Source organism: Gouania willdenowi, chromosome 12 (genome assembly GCF_900634775.1).
Source record: "Gouania willdenowi chromosome 12, fGouWil2.1, whole genome shotgun sequence".
NCBI lineage: Eukaryota > Metazoa > Chordata > Actinopteri > Blenniiformes > Gobiesocidae > Gouania > Gouania willdenowi.
The window spans coordinates 5,641,882-5,664,790 of record NC_041055.1 but is presented as its reverse complement, the minus strand read 5'-3'; the positions used below and the strand labels follow the sequence as shown (position 1 = coordinate 5,664,790).

General features: G+C 37.3%; 2 protein-coding genes across 2 annotated transcripts in view; one reads left to right on the top strand and one right to left on the bottom strand.

Annotated features, from left to right (window-relative positions):
- c6.2 (complement component 6, duplicate 2) overlaps positions 1-1,713 on the top strand; it is a 33,341-nt gene extending 31,628 nt beyond the window's left edge. Inside the window, exon 18 of the mRNA XM_028462742.1 lies at positions 784-1,713. Within this exon, the coding sequence (XP_028318543.1) occupies positions 784-965 (182 nt within the window). The 3' untranslated portion in view covers positions 966-1,713. The remainder of the gene's footprint in view (positions 1-783) is intronic.
- A 932-nt stretch (positions 1,714-2,645) lies between these two features.
- On the bottom strand, positions 2,646-20,226 carry LOC114473369 (complement component C7-like). The gene is made up of 18 exons (XM_028462939.1): positions 20,094-20,226; positions 19,953-20,008; positions 17,355-17,430; positions 16,496-16,637; positions 15,433-15,577; positions 14,046-14,184; positions 12,258-12,386; positions 10,381-10,624; positions 7,652-7,765; positions 7,408-7,574; positions 7,091-7,319; positions 6,500-6,671; positions 6,328-6,415; positions 6,086-6,218; positions 5,334-5,525; positions 3,938-4,034; positions 3,682-3,857; positions 2,646-3,605 (listed from the first exon to the last, which is right to left on the bottom strand). The coding sequence occupies exons 2-18, from the start codon at positions 20,006-20,008 to the stop codon at positions 3,460-3,462; spliced, it is 2,445 nt and encodes an 814-aa protein (XP_028318740.1). The 5' UTR covers positions 20,094-20,226; the 3' UTR covers positions 2,646-3,459.
- Between the last annotated feature and the right edge of the window lie 2,683 nt (positions 20,227-22,909).

The following is a 22,909-nucleotide window of genomic DNA, read 5'->3' as shown; positions in this document are numbered from 1 at the left end:
TTTTAGTGTTATTGGAATCATTTTGTGCATAATTAGGCTTACAGTTGCTCATGTCTGGTGGTAAAGGGATCCTCCAGTTTTTACAAATGTTGCCTAAAACCTTTGAAATGCACCTATTAGAAGATCTATGCCTAACAAAACGTATTATTTTGAGAGCCTGTTGAAGGACTCCCACCCAAAAGGAGTTGTGTCCTCTGGGTTTGTGTGTCTTCAAGAGTCCATGATTTACTCGCTAACTTCAGCCAAGAGAGCATCAGCAAGGGAGAGTAAAGGCCCCTTCGGAGAGCTCCTCTTCTCTGCTTCACTGTCTGCTACCAAACCACAGAGTTTGGAACTGTCGCCCTTCGAGTCACAACTGTTTTTATCCTCTTTCGGTAAACAAGAGGTTCACGTCAGCATCTTTAACTTTTCCTGGACATTTAGAGCAATCAAAAGCAGCACGCATTTTGACTAAAATAGCTGCTAAATGAGCTCAAAAGTAGGCTGAATGCTTCACTCCAATAGCAAACAATGGAATGTTTACAGGCAGTGCAGTGGGGCCGTGAGACATCAGTCAATTCAATTTCACGATAGTAGAACACAGGCTCTAAAAATGTAAAGTTTATAAAAGTTAGTGAAACAAAAATGGTACAAAATAATGTGTTTTGTTAGGCGTAGATCTTCTAATAAGTACATTTCAAAGGTTTTAGGCAACATTTGTAAAAACAGTGGAGGATCCCTTCAAGATAATACATTTTTCCTGTGTCGAAGATAAAAGCTCAAATGCTTCTTTCCCTTCTCCAGCTGAAAAGCAGTGCGCGTGCCGACTCGCGCTAGAGTGTCCCAAAGACGGGACGCACATGTTCTGTGTGAAGGTGGGGAGGAGTCAGAGGACTCTCAGCCTGAACGTCTGCAGGGTGGCCACCCTCAAATGTTCCAACTCTCAGTTAGAAATCGTCAACGAGGGAAACTGTGAGGCCCGATGAGCCGCAGAGGTGAATCCACGCCGCGCTTAAAGCATAACTTGCATCTTTTTATTACTCAATGAATTTTGCAGTTATAAAACTAAAGAGGTAATTGAAAGGGGCCATTTTTAAAAATTAAAATAGCAGAATCAGAAATACTTTATTTATCCCAGGGGGACGATACATGTGTTCCAGATGCTCAAGAAATATTACAAATAAAAAGAATAAACAAAGAAAGAAAAAGAAAAAACGTACATAACTAAGTAAAAATTGTTAATTAAATAAGGATTAAATACAATAAATAAGGATTGGATACATGTATATACGTAAAAAAAATCATTTCTAAAACCTTATCCTTTCTTTGGGGATTACATTTCATGTTTTTACTCCATTGACTGGCACAGGTCTGCTGCCCGGTGATTGGGGACCCCTGGGAACTTATAATTAAAACCAAATTTGTTTTTGTTTTTTTAGATGCTCCTACTTATTTTCAAGATATCTTGTGTATTTTCTTTACATGTGAACATGTAGCAATGTTATGAATGTTACATATGAAAAAAAAAATTCAAAAAGTTGCGCTGTTGTATAAGTCGGACCCTCGCTTTTCACTTTAAAACAGTCACAACTTCATCATTATTAGATGCATGGACTGCACAGTATTTTACATCTTGAATGTATTGATCCATCAACTCATCATCATCCACCATTTGTATAACCTTCTCTCATATGTCAGTCAATGTAAGCACCCAATAAAAGAACATTTTCCATTTGTCTGCACAATATTTTATTAGTTATTTGATCTATTTGGGTTACATTTATCAAGTGTCCCTACATGTAATGAAGTCTCACTGAAAGAGAGTAGTGACGATTAAGATATTTCATTAAATTGACTGTGTGTGCATTGATTAATTATCATAAGGTGCATGTGAATTTGTGAATTTTGCATTTATTTTGGTAACGGGGTATTAACATAGGTAGAACCAAAATGGCAATACAATACAGTATATTTAAATACACATTTAATGTTTATATACCGTAATGCATAAAAAGTAAATAAAAGAGCAAAAACTAAAATACAGAGCAGAATACAGAACTGTACATACACACAATTTTAATGACAAAAGTACAAACACTGGCTTATGAATTTTACCCACGTTTAACAGTGATAAAAGTGCTATTTTTCTTTAAAATGAGTTGAAAATAAGTTAACGTGACAAGCTCTTGCACATCCTCAAACTAATGTATTTTATATATTGTACAGTTTTACACAGAAATATGAAAAATAACATCTAACAGTATTATTGATATTATAACCACTGATGTTTAGGTAACAACAATCTTTCCAAATTAAAAACATTTTTCAAAATTAAAAAAAAATTACAAGATGACGAGAATTCAATGAGAATAATTTGCTCATAAATTGCAGCCAACATTCAATTAGAAGCTAAAAAACGCTTTCAGGGAGTGCAACCTTGGTATTTGTTTAATCCAGTTGTTCTCAAACATTTCAGCCTGTGACCCCCAAAATAAAGGTCCCAGAGACCAGGGACCCCACTGTAGCTGAAGGTGGTTGAACACAGACATGAACATTGAAGAACAGTCATGAGACAGGGCCATCTATAAGAGTTGTTTGTTCTATGAATCTGTGATAACCAAATTTATTTATTTATCTGAATAATATCCAGTGTTATCCAGGAAGTTTATTATTATTTGGGCCATATTATTGGAAAAAAAACACTAAAATTGGTGAAAAATTGCAAATTAGAGTGGAATTAGAGTGATAACTGACAGAAAAAAAAAAAAGAATTCAAAATTTAATGATTGGTACAATTACTTTCAACTGGAAAATTATGGCCATGACAAATGGTGAATGTGTTTAAATTAGGAAGAAAAAGAAAACATGAAATATGGTGAAAAGAGGTAAAAGTGGTGGAAAAGGTGGTGAAATGGGATTTTTTTTAAAAAAACAGAAACTTGTTAAAAGTTGCATATTAGAGTGGCCAAAAATGGGTAGAAAAAGTTGACAGAAATGGGGGGGGGGTGATTTAAAAAAGGTAGGAACTATTAGTTTAAACTAGCAAATATTGGGCATGACCAATTCTGAATGTGGTTAAATTGGAAAAAAAATAAGCTTGATGTGCAAAATGTGCGATGAAAATTTGATTGAGAGGTTGAAGAAAAGAGAGTAATGTAGCAAAAATGCAATGAAAGGAGCAAAAATATGGCAAGAAATAGTGATGAAAATAGGTTAAAATATAGCAAGTTTGGTGAAGATTTGCTCAAATTGTTAAAAAAAAATTCTTAGTTTCTTGAAGGCATCTGGCGACCTCAAAAGGGGTCCTAACCCAAAGGTTGAGAACCCTTGGTTAAGTACAACAAATTAAATAAAAAGTGCTAAACATCTTTAAAATATAACAATGAAACTTTCTTCTGGTCAATAATTATTGCAAAAGTGATCAGTATTGGTTGGTGACGCTTTAACTGATTAGTGAGTGGAACAATCTTCTCCTTCCTTTTACTGTGAACAGGCGTCGATACTGATCACATTAATCGTCTCTCCAGCGCATCGTCTGGCTCCAACCTCACATTCAGTCATCGTCATGGAAACACTATCAACACCCACGCTGACACACAGTGCGTGCGACTCCTTCGGGCAGTTTCCTTTTGACCATGAAACAAAGTAAAGTGATTCTCAAACACTCCCAGTTTAAAATCATTAACATGTTAAGTGACTCACCATCGCAGCTCATCCCCTGTTTGCAGTCCGCACACGACGCTTCCTCTGGCCAGCTACACTCGTTTTTGTTGACCAGCGTGAAGCGCCGCCCCATGCACTGCAGCGCCCCCAGTTGACAAGTTCCCATCAATCTGGCTCTCCCTGAACCAATCCTGGCACAAAGCTGCAGAGATGTCCTGGAAAAGCAACAAGGTAGGGCCAGTTACGGATCTGGACCATTTCCATAGTTAACAAATCTGATTACACCTCAACTTACGTGCACTGGAATGGCATTTTACACACACAAGCAGCTTTTACAACTGACTCCCACGGTTTACATCTCAGTCCAGGAGGGAGTGGTGTTGTCGTGGGTGCTAGGTTATGAGAAACACACAGGTAGATCATTATGAGAGGTTTGGTATAGATATCTAGTGGCATCATATCTAGAAAAATAAAAAACAAAAGACTTCACTATCAAGAGACATCAATATTGAGGGACATCAATATCTTACGAAAACGATATGAAAAGACATCGATAACTAGAGTTGTAGTTGTCAATATATAGAGACAGCCACATCAAAAGACATCAAACACTAGATATATCAATATCAAGATAAAACAATATCTGGAGACGCCGATATCTGGAGACATTATTATCGAGATACATCAATATCTAGGGAAAACAATATCAAAAGACATTGATAACTAGAGACATCAATATTCAAATCAATGTCTAGAGACATTAATTCCTAGAGAAATCAATATCAAAAGACATCATATCAAATGACATTGATATCAAAATACATCAATATCTGGAGACATCAATATCTAGAGTCATCGATTTTAAAAGATCAATATCTCGAGAAATTGATACCAAGAGACACCAATATCGAGAGTCATTGATATTAAAAGATACCAAGAGACACCAATATCTGGAGACATCGATATCTACAGAAATTGATATCAGAAGACATCGATATCAAACAAAATTTTAAATCTTGAGACATTGACATCTAGAGACATTGGAATCTAGAGAGATCAATATTTAGAGTAATCGATATTAAAAGACATTGATATTTAGAGACATTGCTATCTAAAGCCATAAATATCTAAAAATATCGATAGTAAAAGACAATGCTATCTGGAGACATCCATATCAAAAGACATTGTGATCTAGAGACATCAGTATCTCAAAACAGTGATACATGGTGACATCAAAAGATTTTATTAATAGAAAAATCTAGAGATGGATATATCTAGAAAGATAGATAGAATACAATACCGAGAGAGAGAAAGTGAGATTGATACAGTAGATTGAGATACAGATCTAAAGATAGATACACAGAGGAACATAGAGCAGGATACATAAGAGATAGCTAAAGACAGATATCGAGACAGACAAAATATATCTCAGGACACAATAGAGAGCTCTAGAGATAAACATGGTCAGTATTGACAAAGTAATAAAGTCCTACATTTTATCTTATCAGGGTGTTGATGATTTTTAAATATGCTTCCGGCAATCAGACCTGATAAATTACATTTATAGCCTTAGTTCCACTGGTTGAAACACAGATGTTCTGGGGAAAGTTCCAGCTGTCGAAATGTGTCCGTTGGTTAAAAACTGACTTACAAAACTTCTTTCTTTGTTCATTGCACCGTCAGAAGCTTACCTGCGGTACACTGAGCCCCAGCAGGGGACGGAGACCACTGGAGACTGGAACTACATGTCACCTCTGTCACGTCACCACTAAGCAACAACCCCTGAGGGCAGGACAGGAACACTTTGTCTCCAATCTGATAGGCTGCTTTGATGGGTGTGGCTGTAACTCCGCCTTTTAATGTCGGAGCTGTACACGATTGGACTGGAACAGAGAATGTTATAGTTATAGTTATTCACATTCATTCAAAAATAACCTTAAAATATTTTTCTGAACAGATGTATTCCTTGAAATACAACCGAAGGAGCAGACATGTAGTACCTTTGATTCTGGTGTTTAGCAACAGCTACAAACTTTTTTCTTTGATTTTACTCTTTTAGTGCTTTTCCCTTCATTTTCTTGAACATATTTAGTTATTACAACAAACAACACCAGGATGTGTTTTGGAGCTACCTTTGATATATCTGAAGATGGTATGTAACTTCTTATTCTGCACTCGAAGGGCCGAGCTTTCCCGTGATTGTGAAAAATAGACGGAAATTGTCGAATTCACTTCCTTTAAATGGAAATAGCATAACTGATGTTTTTATATCACGGTTTTCTACAGGTACCATTAAATGGTTTTAATGTTGCACAATTTAGCATGAAAGGCTGCAAGTTTGCAGAATATCGTTAGCTAGTGGTTATTGCATTACCCAAATAACTCAGTTTTACAACCTTTCGCAAGCTGTAAGTGACGTCAACACTCGTTTGTGAGGACATACATTTGCAATCCATTGCTCCTCTGCTCCAGGTTTGGTTTTCAGTACATGTAGCCAAAGCATTCCCACTGAGGTAAAAGCCATCTATGCAGGAGTACTGCACTCTGCTTCCCACCAGGTACAGATCTTTGGGATCCTGTTAAAGAAGTGTCAAAGTGGAAAACGGTTTTAAGTTACTCTGGGTTTTCTGACTGGGTAAAGTGTTTATTTGGTTTTTTAATAATAAAAACATGTTGAAGTATCACCAGAATAAAACCGTTTCGAAGACTCGGAGGCAAACCACAGGTTTTAGGAGATGATACAGAAAGACCGAAGCATTGAGGCTCCATCATTCTGTGAGCACATAAGATAAAAAGAACATTAGTTAGAAATGATTGGGATAATGTTTGAAATGATGTGCCTCGTGTCAAACCTTACTGTAAGTGCTGAATTTCTGAGTCCTCGCACTGCGTCTGCTCCAACTCCGGTCCAACGCAGTGCTGCCCCCCTCTGCTGGGGGAGGGGTTATTGCAGCTTCGAGTCCTCGACCTCTGACCTCCAGAGCAAGACGCCCAAGCCGACCAGCAACTCCAGCTGCCGTGGATCACCCCTGAATGAGAGAACGTCAATCATTTATTTCAATCGATCCTTTTTTGTTTGTAAAACACTTTTCATACACAGATCATAGTCCCTTCTTGTTTATTGCACCCCTTGTTTTGACTGTGTGTCCGTGCAGAGAGAATGATACATTTTCCTCTGTTCCCAAACAGGTGCGGCCCGTCTCCCTGATTACCTGCACTATTTACGAGTGCTTGGACACTGTTTTGCTGTTTCTTAAGGACTTTTTAACAATATTAATGAATAATATTTAATACAACACATTTAACTAAATCAACTTGTCAAACGTAAAATAAATAAGCTAAAGAATGTGGCCAGTATTGGAGTTGGACCTCCTGTTGGGAAAGGCAAGGATGTCTACTTTTTACTCTAACTGACTCATGTCTTCACCTCTAATTAATTCTCCTCTACCTGGTTGCTCTCCGATGACAGCTCCTCGCTCACAAGCGCTGCCGGAGGTTCCCGGGCGGCACACGCAGCGGCACACCGAGCCCGTCAGCAGAGGCTGCCCGTTGTTCCGGCAAGGTCGGCAGTGGCACGGATGCTCCTCGGATAAGTAGTCCTCAGTGGCTCGTTTCAGGTTCAGCTTCTTCAAACCTGAACACTGCACCTCTTTCACCAGTTCGTACAGAGGCCGAAGCTAGAACATCAGATCAGAACATTCCCGAAAAAAAGCTATGGAAAAAGTGAAATAAAGAAGCTAGCACAGTGAGTTTGGACAGCTCTACCTTCTGCGCGATGACGTCTGGGTAGTCTTTGACGGATGAGGCCCAGTTATCGTAGTTTTCCCCGTTTGTTTCTGGGTTTTCTAAATCCAAAACACTGAGAGCAGCTGTTAAGGATGGATCTCCTCCAACTGTGTTGGTTTTAATGTGAAACTTGTTCTCACCGCCCTCTGTTAAGAAACACAGACAGGGAATGGTTTACGGCCTGTCGACGTTCCTTAGCTGTCAGAGTTGAGCTTTCACTCACTGTCGTTTGACGATAGGGAACTTGTCAGTTTTTCACATGTGATTGTGATCTTCTTTCTGAACAAGCGTCGCTTCACTTTTCTCCAACACCTCTGGTACTCTATATCAGTCGTAGCTTCATAAGAACGGTAAACACAAACAACAGCTCAAATCATTGAAATGAAGGCTATAAATGTTCAACAATTGTTTCAGGAATACTTTAAGTCCCCTGAGTCTCTTCACAATTCATGTTTGTAGCTGTGTATATGCATATGTACACTTTGTTCCATATACTATTGTTGCAAAGTCGAAGCGGACTGCTGCCACCTCTGAACCTGGTAGCGCTGGAGATTTCTTCCTATAAAAATGGGGAGTTTTTTCTTCCCACTGTCGCTAAATGCTTGTTCATGTGGATGTTGTTGGGTTCTTTCTTTCTTACTATGGACTCTATTTTTTGTTATGCGCTTTGAGATTAATTTGTTGTAAATTGTGCTATATAAATAAAGTTCAATTGAACTGAAAAGTCATGATTCTAGTTTTATTGCATTTATTGTTTGAGTAATAACCAAGACACAGAAGGATTCTCGTCACGGTTTAAGTATTGTTGCAGAGCCATGGTTGGGGTATAGTTTAGTCTTTGTTTGGGGTCATTATTTAGGCATTGTTGCTGTTTCATGGTTTGGGTATTTTTGCAGTCATTGTTTGTGTTTTGTTGCCGATGCATAATTTAGGTATTACTGCCAAGTCATGAAGTAATAATGATAATAACAATTCATTGGATTTTATATAGCGCTTCCGTCAGTCTGCCCCAGGACAGCTGTGGCTATAATGACAGGCTGGGATGGCCACATCAGTATTGTTGCCGAATCATGTTTGGGTTTTGTTGCCGAGTCATTATCATACCATTGTTGCTTAGTCTTTGTTTGAGTATCTTTCCTGACTTATTGTTCTGGTTTTATTGCCATGTCATTGTTCGTGCATTGTTGCTGAGTCATTATGTAGTATTGCCGAGTCATGGTTTAAGTATGGTTACGGAATCATGGTTGGGTTTTGTTGACAAGTCATTATATAAACATTATTGCATAGTCATGTTGGTAATCTTTGCTGAGTCATTGTTCAGGTTTTGTTGCCGAGTCATGGTTTGGCGTCATTAATTAGGTGTTACTGCCGAGTAGTGTTGTAAAAAAACTTGATATAGAATAAAGTATCAATACCAAAAGGTACCGGATACAATACCCACTTGCTAAAGTATCAATGGTAAGCACCGTGTTCATCTCGTGTTTTTTTACCTTTTTTTTACCCCTCGCCTGTTTCAATTGACACAACTTTATTCGCTGCTGCAGTCACAGACACAGATGCAGCCCCTCCCCTCAGCTGCAGCTGAACAAACTATCCTATCATAACACTAGCTGATGTTGGCACAGCTGCAGCATGGCTAGTGCTGCTGCTGGGGGGCCTGCGCAACAGATCAGTTGGTTGGTAAAAAAAATATTGGTTAAATAATTTGGAAATGGTTTGGCTTCAGAGTGTCACTGTGTGCGAGGAGGGAGTGAGTGTGTGTGCTGTAGAGATCCGGAGGTGTCTGCGGGTTGATAACGTTATAAACAGGATTCAAAACAACTAGTTACCGTCACACTAGTGACGTATGCAGAGGAAGCTCAAACAATGCTTTTGTCGTTTCAGTAACAGTAACAAAAAAGTAACATTAAACTCTGTCCATGTGCTCCGTACGTATCAGGAAGAAGGCAGGTCTGACTCAACTTTAACATTACATTACCATGGGCCTTTAAAGGGACAGTCCTCGAAGGCGATCATTACAGCGCCTGTGTGTGTGTCTGTGTGCGAGCGCGTGTGTGAATAGTGGCAACTGTTTACATATTCTGTATCTGATAAATGCACAATTGTCAGTAATAATAAATAGATAATTGATAGTTTATTAAAATACTTAATTATACAGCACTTTGGTCAGCTGAAGTTGTCTTTAAGATGTGCACAAATGCACATGATTTGTTTTTTACATTTTGATGTTGTTCTCTACACCTCTGTTTTTAAAGGTCCCTGTGGCTTTAACTGACTTACCTTATTTTAAGTTTTTGCCTCTGAAAAAAGAAACTCCCTGGTAAGCTATGCTGTAACAGTTAGGGGAAAACCCATAAAAAAAACATCAATACATATTGAGTATTGTTATTCTGATTTGATTGTATGCATCAAAGCATCATCTCAAGGCAAGGGCAAAATATTGAGAGATATATCGTACGTCGTAATATAGCTTGAAAACGTTGAGATATCGCCCAGCCCTACCGTGGTATCGAAAATGGTATTGAGTATCGAGTTTGCTAGTATAGTTTTCTAGTATCGTGACAACCCTACTGCCGAGTCATTAAGTATTGTTTTCGAGTCATGTTTGGATTTTGTTTATGAGTCATTTTTTTAAACATTATTGCATAGTCATGATTTGGCTATCTTTGCTGAGTATTTGTTCGTGTAATGTTGCCGAGTCCTTATTTATGTATTATTGCCGAGTCATGGTTTGAGTATTGCTACAGAATCATGTTTGGGTTTTGTTGCTGAGTCATTTAAACATTGCATAGTCATGGTTTGGCTCTCTTTGACGAGTCCTTGTTTGTGTATTGTTAAGTCATTTTTCAGGTTTTTGGAATTGTTGCATAGTCATTGTTTAGTATTGTTGCTGAATCATTGTTTAGTGCTTTTGCTGAGTAATTGTTTATTTAGCACTGCAGTACAACTTACAGCTGGATGTGAACGCCTGCCGATCGAACTGCAGTAAGGCTTGGTATTCTCCACCCAGCGAGCCCTCGGAGAGGTAGTGCGTGCCGTATGTCTGTAGCAGCTGCCGGTACGCAGAGTAATCGTACGTCAAAGGCAACAAAAGCAACTCCTTCCAGAAACCTTCAGCCAGGGCCAGATGCTCGGGGGCGGAGTTTTGAAACTGAGCCAGCTCCACTCGGTTCTTCAGGACCAGAAGTCTGTAGCTCTGAGCAGTGGTAGAGAACAATACAGTATTTTTCATAGTCAGTTTTTTTTTTTACAGTTTTAGAGCATGTATAATTCTGTCTGTCTTGTTTGTTCATTTGTTTCCTACTCATTTACTTCTTCCAGCCTAACCTGGCAACACTGGCACGTCTTCTATTATTTATGTTCAATTACAACTCAATTATGATTATGGTGACCAGAATTTTTTCCAATTACAATTAAAATTAAAGCTGCAAGCAGCGTCGGACGGGTGCTCACACAAGTCGGGAGGTGGTGCACATTTGTCCCATATTAAAATATTCCCTCTGTAGGGGGCGCTAACACGCCAATGTCCGTTTTTCTACATTGAGATGGTTTTGGGCTGGGAGTTTAACAACTGATTCACATTTGACGCAAATCTGAGTTTGTATGTGCAAATGGGAGCCTTTTCCAAAAAATTTATATTTTGTCATTTTTGGCCAAAATTCATGGCTTCGCCCTGCAAATACTGTAAAAGTTAAAAATCTATGCATAGCATTCGGTGCCCCACATCTCTAGATTATCTCCAGCGATTTTGAACCCCGTCATTGAAACTCCCGAGGAGAAATGCTTTAAAATAGCAATTTTTCAATTTCAATCCAAGATTCTGGAACTTCCAGTGTATTCTTTTGGCGTGGTCTCAATCATATTTTTTACTTGTCTTGTCATGGTCTACTTCTGTGTCAATTTTCATGATTCTACGATTAATTCATTTTTTTGGCATATCCTATCTCGTAATGCATTTTTGACGTACTTGGGGGCGTTGGCGCGTCAGATTTTTGCATTTTTAAAACCGGAAATAGCCAGAAATTAGAGAAGCGCGCAATCTCATTTTGTTTGTATCATTGAGACTCTACATATTGGTTCAGTGGGTGAAAAGTAAGTGAGTTGGTTCCGACACCGAGAAAGAAAGAAAGAAAGAAGAAAGAAAGAAAGAAAGAAAGAAAGCAAAGAAAGGAAGAAAGAAAGAAAGAAAGAAGAAAGAAAGAAAGAAGAAAGAATAATAATCCAACCCAATAACAATATTTTCCCCTTTTTGAGTACCATGAACTATACATTTTCGGATAGCGCGGGGGCATGTCTACCACATGACAAGGGTCCCTGGTCTCTGTCGGGCTCGTGGGGTTTGCATAGACTCCGCCCCTTCCTTTGTAAAGCCCAATAACAATGTTTCCCCCTTTTTGAGTGCCATGAACTATACATTTTCGGAAAGCGCAGGGGCATGCCTACGATATGACAAGGGTCCTTGGTCGTTCACATAGGCTCCGCCCCTTCCCTGCCACTACAAGAGCAAGAGGCCCTTCACTAGCTCGTGGCGCTCGGGCCTAATTTAAGCAATTTCAATAGGTATCTTTGTCCATTCTGGGACTTCGGACCCTAATTACAATTAATATTTCCCCCTGAAAGTCCATTATAATTAATAAATCTCTTATGATAACAGGTAGGTTTTGATTCATGTCTTAAATTTGCTGTAAAATACACTAAAACATATCATCCCATTTATTTATCATCTCTTGGTTGGAATAACCTACGTACAAATACCAGACAAAGTAACTGAAGGACAGTAAGGAGGTATTTGTACTCTGATTTATGCTTTCATGTAGTATCATCATTACCTTATTGTCTGACAGCTCTTTGTGAAAGGTGCGACGGTCGTGTCCCACCAGGGCGTTGGTCTGGATGTGCTGCATATAAGTCCAGGAGCTGTCGTAGGACTCGTCGCTCTCCTCGTTGTTGACGTGAACCTGCAGAACCACAAACGTTAAAGAACGTAGCTTTAATCCTACAGTTACCACTGAGGCCGTCCTATGCTTCTTTAAACTGACCTTGTAAACTCCTAATTCTGAAAGAAAATGGCCGTTCCAAGTGGATTTGGACTGATTTTAATTCCAAGTGGAATGACTCCTCCATCTTGTAAATGTTTAATTCTGCTTTAAATTAATTCCGGTCGTTCTGTGCAAGCTCGTTCTGACGCGATTGTGACTTGTGATGACAGAATCCAAGATGGCCGCCCGAAGCAAGCGTTGTACTCGAGCCAAGACTATTTATTTAATAAGAGCCTTAAAAGATGTGGATGGAATGAAAATAATGGATGGACGGAAGCATAAACATGTGGACATTCACACAGACTTATTACATACACACGGACATCAGGAAACAAAGCTTCACTAATGACATGTGGATCGTCATAAAGTTCTCCTTCCACTCAGTGTCCTGTAGATAGAGGTAGAGCAGCCGCTGCACTAACCGCTGGCTTTGATTGGCCAAACATATGGTTGTACTCTATCTTCTTTCTCCTCCTCAGCTGACCAAAGTGAAACAGTCAAAATCAAAATAAAAGTGAAAACAGTTCTCATGTGGTCTTTTATGATGTAGCCAAAAAGAAAAGGTCATGTTCGCCCCCTGTCCAATCAGCTCCTTATCCAGCCCGCAGACCTAAAGCGGAATTGAACAAAGCCAAATAAACCTGTTTTCAATGTAAACCTCAATTCGGAATTACTGTTTCCATGTTAACATGAACCAGAATACTTTAATTCCAAATAATTTAATTTGGAATACTTAAAGCTGCAGTATGTACTTTTTTTTGGGCATCATTTCGTCAAAAATTCATAATCATTTTTCAGCATATTGTAATCCAAAGTGTTCGGAGTAGACAGTGAATCTCTTCTCCTTCTCCTGGCTCTGTAAATGAAGATTAGAAATCCAGGAGCGTGACGCTTGATGTCAGCCAATCAGAGATCTTTCTACAAACATGTGCTCCATGGGCTGTTTTTGGCGTCACTATTGGCTGCTCGACTGATGTCAGGCGCGTTCACATACCATCTGTGATGGCAGACAGTCCAGCAGAAGTCTCCATTGCGGCGTTAGACACAACAGTTACACGGAAAATCAAGTGGAAAAAGGCAGACCGAGGTGGAGAAGCAACAGAATAAAGTCACAAACATTAGGGAGGAACAAGCCCCTTTACGTCCTTGCGGATCCTTGTGTGTAAACAGAAGAAAAGCATATCTAAGATGAATTCATTTTACAGTCTGGATGCGGAGTGATGGTTGTCACTCTGCCCTCAGTAACTACAGAGTGATATGTGCATTCATGTCAGAGTCTCTAAAACACCAGAAAATACTCACATAATACTATATAAAGTCCATACATTTGTCCTTAGTCTCTATTGAGAAAAAAGTTGCAAAGAGCGTTCACAAAAGATACTGGTTAGGGAGGTTAAGTTTCAGTTTTGAAATGGAGCGGAGAGAGGTTTCTACATACTGCAGCTTTAATTCTGAATAAAAAACATCATGTAACCGTGGCCACTAATCCACATTGCTTGGTTGGCCATTGATTGTCGTCATGTTTTATGTGAACATTTTACTGGTGTAGTGATTACAAGGTGTCACCAAAGGACTCACCTCAAAGTTGTATCTGAGGATGTTCTGTGGCAGCCTGTAGAGAACCTGATGGTCTCCGCTAAACACCTTCCTGCACTGCCCTCCGAAGCTCCGGGTGTTGATAACACCTGCTCTGAGTTCCCCAGTTAGAACGTTGTACCTGCAGACACCGTCAACATCTTTTATTATAAACCAGTGGTTCTCAAAATTTTTTGGGTGTCCCCCCACTTTGAACGAAGGTGAACCTTCAAGCCCCACCTGCGCTTATCACCCCTAAATAATCCTGACAAATAACACATTTTCAAATGTATTGAACTAACAGGAAACATCATTTACATTGTTAATCAAAACTCAGAAACTAAATTAAACTAATCACCTGCATGAAAAATGAATGTAAAAGTGCAGTAGTAAAAAATACAGGAAATAATGAAACATTATTTGCAATCCGTGCCAAAAAGCTTAAGAAAACAAAAAATAAATTAATTATTAAAGTCAGCTATTAAACGTTTGTACAAAAATTTTAATTTCTGTTACTACTTATTTGTGTGTAGGCGTTTTGTTCAGTGTTAATGATCTTTATTGTCCGTGGGGCGCCGATTGCGTATACTAAAATAAACATGTTACTTTTGACCAGATTCAAGCAATATTTGTGAAATTTGTGATTTTTTTTTTCTTGTAAAAATACATTGTTAATGTTAAATCTAAATGTTAAATATTGAATTTAAATGTTACATTTAAAGATAAATCTAAATTTAAATGTTAAATCTAAATGTTAAATATTAAATCTAAATGTTACATTTAAAGATAAATGCTAAATCTAGATTTAAATGCTAAATGTTAAATATAAATCTTAAATGTTAAATCGAAATGTAAATTAATAAATCTACATTTTAAATGTAAATGTTAAATCTAATTTGTTTTGGTACTTCTTGTGAATTTGAATATTAGCCAAATATTTAGTTTCACATGTGACATTTATATTTAACATTCAGATTTAGATTTAACATTTATATTTAACATTTGACATTTGCACCACTCACTTTGAGAAGCACTGTAAGATTACTTAAAGTCTGTGTAAAGCAGAAAAAAAATTGTGTTATGAGTTTGTTACACCACAGAAACGTGTGTCACTGACCACTGAACCAAATTTAAAAGATGAAATCCCTGAGTATATAAAATTAGGTCTCAAAATTTTGTTACAACAAGCATTTAAATCCAGAACACCGACATTTGAAACACAGTTTGTGAAGCCAAGCTCTGCAATTATATTCTAAATGGTTGAATGGCTTTGTACATGTTTTAAGGAATACATTTATGACCTATTTAATGTGTTAAGAAGAAAATGTCAAAATTTGCTGTACACGGTCTTTAACAAATGCTCTCTGCTAATGTTAGCAAGCCCTCTCACCCTCTGCCCGTCAACTCAGAGTTAGGCAGGGTTTTGTCCAGGTCACACGAGTCCGACCCGTTGCTTTGGTCACACCGTCGCTCATCCAGGCCGTCTTCACAGTCCTGGTCCCCGTTACACACCAAAGATTGGCTGATACACAAACCTGCATCATCATAAATAAAGATTGATGGATTGATCAGTGTTTCAACAAAAAGTCATGACTCAGCATTGTTAGAGAATAACACAATAGACTCAAATCACGGTTGTGGTCAATTACAATTTTTAATTTCAATTAAATCCTGAATTAACCATGTCCAATTACAACTCAATTATGATTACAGTGACTGGCATTTTTTTCCAATTACAATTAAAATGACAATTGTTAGTTTTCCCCTGAAAGTTAATTACAATTACCTTCTCAATTACTAAAGTTTCAAATACAATTCAAATTACAATTGGAATTTTCCCCCTGAAAGTCATTTACAATTATGTTCTAAATGACCAAAGTTACAATTACAATTAATCACAATTTCGGAGCCTGAAATAAATAAGCTCCTAAAATGAATCCTTCCTCTTGTGTTAGCTTTCTGTTAGCATCTCCTATGATAACGGGTCAGTTTTGATACATCTTAAATCAGCTGTAGAATACAGTAAAAAAATATTGTCTATCATCTAATTTGTTTGTCATCTCTTGGTTGCCTCGTTGGGATTCCTAATCAATGAAAATAAATATTGGTATTGGTGTTTTTGGTGTGGGCGACTCAGCCTATTTTCTGTCAGTATAGCCTTCGATTTCAATTTTTTTGAAATTGTAAAACCATCCTCCAAAAAAGTGACAGTTAAACTTGATATGAAACATATTTTATTCATTGTTAGCTACGTATGCGTAAGCCATAGAACTGTAACATAGTTATACATGGTTCTCAAATAATAATTGACAATTTTTATCGAATTTCCATGCCAATTACAAAGTAAATTTTATGAAGTCATTTACAATTTAATTACTATTACAACAGCAACAGTTTTTTCAATTATAATTACACCATAATTGTAATTAATTATCATACAGGTTGAGATTTACCAGAAGCGCAGCGGAATCTGTCTCCACAGCCCATTTCCAGGGGACATGTTTTATCCGGGATACACGATACCGTTTGTGCCGCACTTCCTGCACATGGCGTTCCACCAAACTGGGCGTAAACAGCGATGTGACGAGTTCGTACCTGGAGAGGACAAAATTTTAAATATGAGGAAGACATTAGAAACCAATAGTGCAACAGGAGAAAGGGTTAAAAGTTCAGTTTTACATTTTGAGTACTGCAACACCGCCCTCTGGTGGTCATTGGGAATATGGTCTCAGCAACGTAGAGGGAGTTTTATGCCACAATCAATGTTTATGATTATGATTCTATTAGTCAACAAAACTGTGATTGCCTGATCTGAGGGCCACATTATCAACATTCAGGTCAACATTTAGAAATGACTAATCTGAGCATTAATACACGAAAGAACAAAGAGTTTTTGTCATTGTGTATATTTTTCTCATATTTGGTGCATTTTAGTTGTTTGGTGTGATTTGGGAGTATTTGTATATATTTTTGGTATTATTTTGTACATATTTTTGGTATTTTGTACATTTTCCACCAAGTTTGTGTGTTTTCTGTTGTTTTTTGTGATTTTATAGTAATTTTGTGTATTTTTGTTGTCGTTGTGAAAGTTTTTGGAGTCATTTTTGTGTATTTTTGTTCTTGCCTCATACTTTTATTGTCATTTTGTGTGTTTTTTGGTGTCATTTTGTGGGTTTACTTTTAAGGGCTGCACAAAACTAGACGGAGAGCATCACAGACTTTAAATGTATAATATCGAGATGTTAAATACTTTGATGCACTTCAACATCTTTGAAAGTGAACCAGTGCAGTGTTAGCATTGTAACGTAGCACCTTCGATCTGGCGCAGCCGTCACATTCAGACCACTCTCCGTAGGATCCCCATCTGCAGTTTACACGCTGCTCACACCTGAAACACAGAGGGCGGGATCATCAGGCAACTGAAGGCTCTTTAGCTCCTCCCCCACAGCTCAGAGACCAATCACAACGTCTCTGTCAGGTCTGCGTCCGATTAGTCCCTCCTATCTCCTTTTGATATACAGCAGTAGTCCCTCGTTTACGTTCCAAAAAAAAGTAGTCAGCTTTATTTGTTACAATTACTATACATGTTTTAAAGGGGACATATCATGGTTTTAAATCCTTCCTTTTTACATATAAATCATACAGTTGTGGTCTATATAAAGCGGAACTGCAATGCTTGGGTCTGAATTCCTCATTATTGTAGCTCCACCCCTTTTCTACCCATTTCTGATGTGCTTCTAAGAGCAACTCCTTTTGGTGTGGTCTCTTTAAATGCAATTGAGACACTTCATACCCCGCCCCCTCTCCAGGTTCAACTCCACCCTGCTCGGCCATTTTTGTAGTTTGATAGAAGAGATACGGCTATGTAGCGGCTCATAAACTTTTTATTAACAGGTTATTTACAAAATGTCAACAACAGAAGACTTGTCCATCCAGCCTTACATGTTCCAGCCAGAGTCTGACCCAGTGGACCGAGATGAAAATAAAGATGATGAACCTGCAGAACACTAACAAGTGAGCTAACACAAGCACCGAGCTAACGCTAGCGCCAAGCTAATGTCACAAAATGCATTTTAATACAGTCTTTTTGGAGACAAAAATGGCAAAATGAAATGATGAAAACTTTAGACTTAAATTAAATCACGTAGGCCATATCATCAAGGATCTAAAACGAGCACACAGCGCTAACATATGAAGATGGTGCAACTGCTAATGCTAACAAAACAATGACAGGGACGTCTTATCATCACACTTTTTAGCGTTATTTACAGCTTACCGAAGTGCTCTGTTCATCGTCTCCAAAGATAGAAGGAATTGAACCCTCAATCAGACAAAGTCTTTTGGCAAATCCTTCTTTATACTGGCGGAGGTTGCTGAAGCAGTCATCATTGAAGTGCTTCACGCACACAAAAATGACCTTACCCACAGATGTGGGTACATTTCCGTGAAAAATAAAACTCAACCAGGCACTTCGAAAAGGTTCTGATGCTGGGAGACATTTTGATTTCTCCTCTCGTAACTTCTGCATCCTGGAGCTTGGACTACAAAATAAAAGCGAGAAATAGAAATGGCGGATTGCTCGAAGTGTTGGGCCTGGAGTCGATCTCCTAATTTGGCAGTTCCGCTGACGTTATTGTTCAAAAAACGTAATAGAGAATCGAAAAATCGAAACAGATTGAAAAATATGACCAAAACAGAATATAAAGATATCAACGGAGCACCTGAAGAGATTAGTTTGAACTTTTCTGTGCTTCTAAACAATCTAAATATACATCAAAATGCATTCAAGGGCTAAAAAAGTGGATTTAGCATGATATGTCCCCTTTTAGGCTGTAAAACCCCTCAACACACACTTTATACTTGTTTAAACACTCTCAAAGTTCAAACCTTTGTAGATTTTAAAACATAAACCTGTTTTCAGACATACAGCGCTCCAGAGTCACACTGCTAGCGCTCAGACATTGATGTCAAATTATTATTATTGTTTTTTTTCATTGAAGCCGAATGCAATCAGAGCCTTTGTTGACGAAAACGATCACGTCAACATGGACACCGGGTCTGTTCACCCATTCAACCATGGAGTAGAAGCTGTGTGTGACCACCTGGAGCTGTATGACACGGTCTTTATAACTGGGAGTTTGAAATACTCAAATAGGCTGCAATCAACTACATTGGTTTATTCAAACATGACAAGCAGCTAACCAATCAAACTTTAATTTATATTGCACTTTTCAAACAAATCAAATACAATTCAAAGTAGAAGTGGACAAAATATAGGATGTAAAAAAAAAAAAATTAAAGATTTAGAAAACATCAAATAAGACAAAAATACATGTTGGGAAGTTAAAATAATAAAAGATAATACAAGCAATAACAATAATCATAGAATAATTAAATAGTAGTTAAAAGAATAACGTGATTAGAGTAAAACAGTAATATGATAATAAAAAATAGGATAAAATATGTAATGATTATCAATGGTAAAATGTTGATCAAACAAAATAGGATTAAAAAAAGAATGTCTAAGAAAGAATCAATAAATGCTAAAACCATACAATTATGTAACAGTAGATTACATAAAGGCCTGAAAAAATACATGTTTTAAGTTAAAAAATATCAATTATTTTTAGCTCCTCTATTATACTTTCTATTGTGATGACCTCTGATTGGCTGTGACCGTTTTTCAAATGACATTTAAAGTGACCAATCAGAAAGGAGGGGACGTCTATGCAATGCCCGCCAGCAAAGTGCCAAGAGATCGCAGAAGTAACAGCGAGCGCACAAATCGAGATGGCAAGCGTTCAGAAAGGCACCGGATTTGGCCCTTTAAAGACTTCCATGTAAAAAGGATCTATCAAAGGTTCAAACTGTATTTTTTCAGGGTTTTTTAAAGGTTCGTGAGTAACTTACCAAACTACAGAAGATAAAAGCACAAAAAAGGCTGTGACAGCAGAAACCAAATTCATCTGTGAAGTCAAAGACATGAGATTCAACTTTTTTTATTTACAAATGATCAACATAGATAATATTTCTGAAGGTTTGCAGGCTTACCTTCACGTTGTGCTTCTCAGATGTTCTTCTCGTGTGTTTTAGTTTTCAGAGTTCAGGGTTTTATAGATGAGGGAAAAGTTGCTCAACAGAGGAATTCCCAAACAGAGAAAAGCTTCAAAGAGAGCTGATGTGACATCCAGCTTTTCCTGTAAATTACTCAATAAATGAGTCCTGTTTGTCTCTGTGCTGTGAACAATCGTTGCGTCATGTAGTCTTGGCTGCACGGCTCGGCCAAAGGTTGGAAAAATAATCCAGATTAGGCAAATAATCATGGAACACCACAATCGCCTCTATTTGTAAAAGATTTAGAAATGAAATCACACACTAAAGATCATGGTGAATGGAAACTTGATCCAAAAAGGAATCAACAAAAACAATAAAATGACACTCAATTTATTATAAAATGTGTGACAAATGCTGGAAAACTAAAAAAAAAACTCGAGGATGTTTGAGTCAAAGAGCAGAAAAAAGTGCAACAAAAACCACAGCACCTCATATGGGCACGTATTTACACTATTTACATGCACAAACAAAAATATAATAATTGAAGTATCCTATAAAAATAATTTAATAACAGTGCATGGGTCAATGACGTGACACCTAAATATTTTAACTGCATTTCTTTTAGTTGAAAAATTGTTTAAATGCATAAAAAGACATCAAATATATAGTAACAGTAACTTTTTAAAAAAAAAATATTTCTTACTGATTTACTTTACTGATTTACTGTTATTCAAAATGCCAAAATATCATGTGCTGTTTTGACAGAATCTTGAAAATTATTCTAAATATTTTTTTTTTCAGTTCTGCCCTCTTTTAGTCAAATTATAGTCTTGTATAATATTTCAAAGTATTTCTATATTTCTTTCCATTATAATATTCATGCAAACCTCGTTCAATGATTCCCATTTGAAATCCTTATATGTAATTAACCCATGTAATAAACAACTATTATTATTATTATTATGATTATGATTATTATTATTATTATGCAAATTAAATCGGATTTTTTATTATTATTATTATTATTATTATGCAAATTAAATCAGATATTATTATTATTGTTGTTGAAATTGCATTTTTTTACAGTGTTGATATTGGCTGGTCATAAAAACAAAGAATTCTTCCAAAAGAACATTTTATGATTATTATTATTATTATTATTATTGAAATTGCATTTTTTTTTTATATTGACTGGTCATAAAAACTAAAAATAATTTTCTCAATATTATTATTATTACGATTATTTTATTATTATTTTTGATGATTATGCAAATTAAATCAGCATTCAACTTCAACATTTCCTTATGTATTTGTATGTTTGATAAAATATAAAAAATCATAACGTATTTCCCATGCAGTTTCCCACTGTCACCAGCAAGTGTCGCCATTTCCTTGATTCCAAAGACGTGTTCCCAGCTGTTTGTGCTTCAGTCAAACACACAAAAAACAAAGAGCCATGTTTACCAGAAGTATATATCTTTCTCATAAACAAAATAAGACTACATGCCAATCTATTCTCCACCATCATCCAAGACAGCTCTTTGTGCATAATCTCAACTCTGGCTCTAATGGAACAGCGGAGAGCAAGGCGTGTCGCTCTGTTCTGTGTGACTTGTAGTTGAGGCACATGGCCAAACTGTTGGGCAGTAGTCCTGATGAGACAAAACTGAAAATTGAATTAATAATTTTAACAATTGATTCATTTAGCAAATATGTGCTTCTTCTAATACTCTATATATTACAACTCACCAAGACAATTTTTTATCAATAGTCACTCCCAACAGTTTGGCTTTTCTGACCTGTTATATATCAACACCCTGCATAGAAAAGACATAGCCTAGGATCAGACCTCAGTTTATAGTTAGAACCTAAAACAAGACACTTTGTCTCCAGAGCATTGAGTTTTAGCTTATTCTCTGTGACCCAGTTAGAAACCAACACCAACTCTTCTTGACACAACCTGTTTACAGACTGAGCACGTTCCACAGAGAAATACATTGTGATATCATCCGCTTAGATTGTCATGTTTGCCTTTTTCAGTATATATGGCACATCATTAATAAAGATAGAATAGAGTAGAGATCCAAGGCAACTTCCTTGTGGAATACCACTTTCAAGGATTAGCGTAGGGGTGCCCAAATTATTTTCATTGAAGGGCCAAAAATCAATTAAGGTGGAGGGCCGCAGGCCTAAACTAAACATTCATGTTACAGCACATGAAATTGAATATACCAATAACATAACTGTGCAAAATAAAAACAATATAAATAACAAAATATGTAATTATATGAATTTAACAAAATGAAACAACGTACCCCGCCTATACGATCAAAACACTATGGGGTCTATTCTCCAATCTGGACTTAAGCGCTTTTTTGCGCGCCTGCAGTTACGCGCTTCTCTCCTATGCGTATTCTCCGGTCCAGGCTGCTAACGCGCCCACCGCGCTTATGAAGCCTAAAAGCGCGTATATGTGAATGAAGGAGGGTTGAAGGAAAAGAGGCGGTGATGTAATTTTTTTTGGGCTGTCTAGAAATCACGGAAAACTGGAGTTTTCCCAGAGCTTGTAAATATCATTGAAATCCGTGAAAAATTATAAAGTTCACTTTTAATTTGAAACGCCTTCATTGATAAACAATGTAACAGGTTGATTTGATCAGATCATTGATCAGATTATTGCAGTATGACTGAGTCACAGTTAAAATCTCTTTCCTTGATCATCATCACCTTCATCATCATCATCATCATCATTGCTGTAAAGCGTGACCAAGTTAGATGTGCTGGAGATATGAGGATATAACGCCCTACCTTTA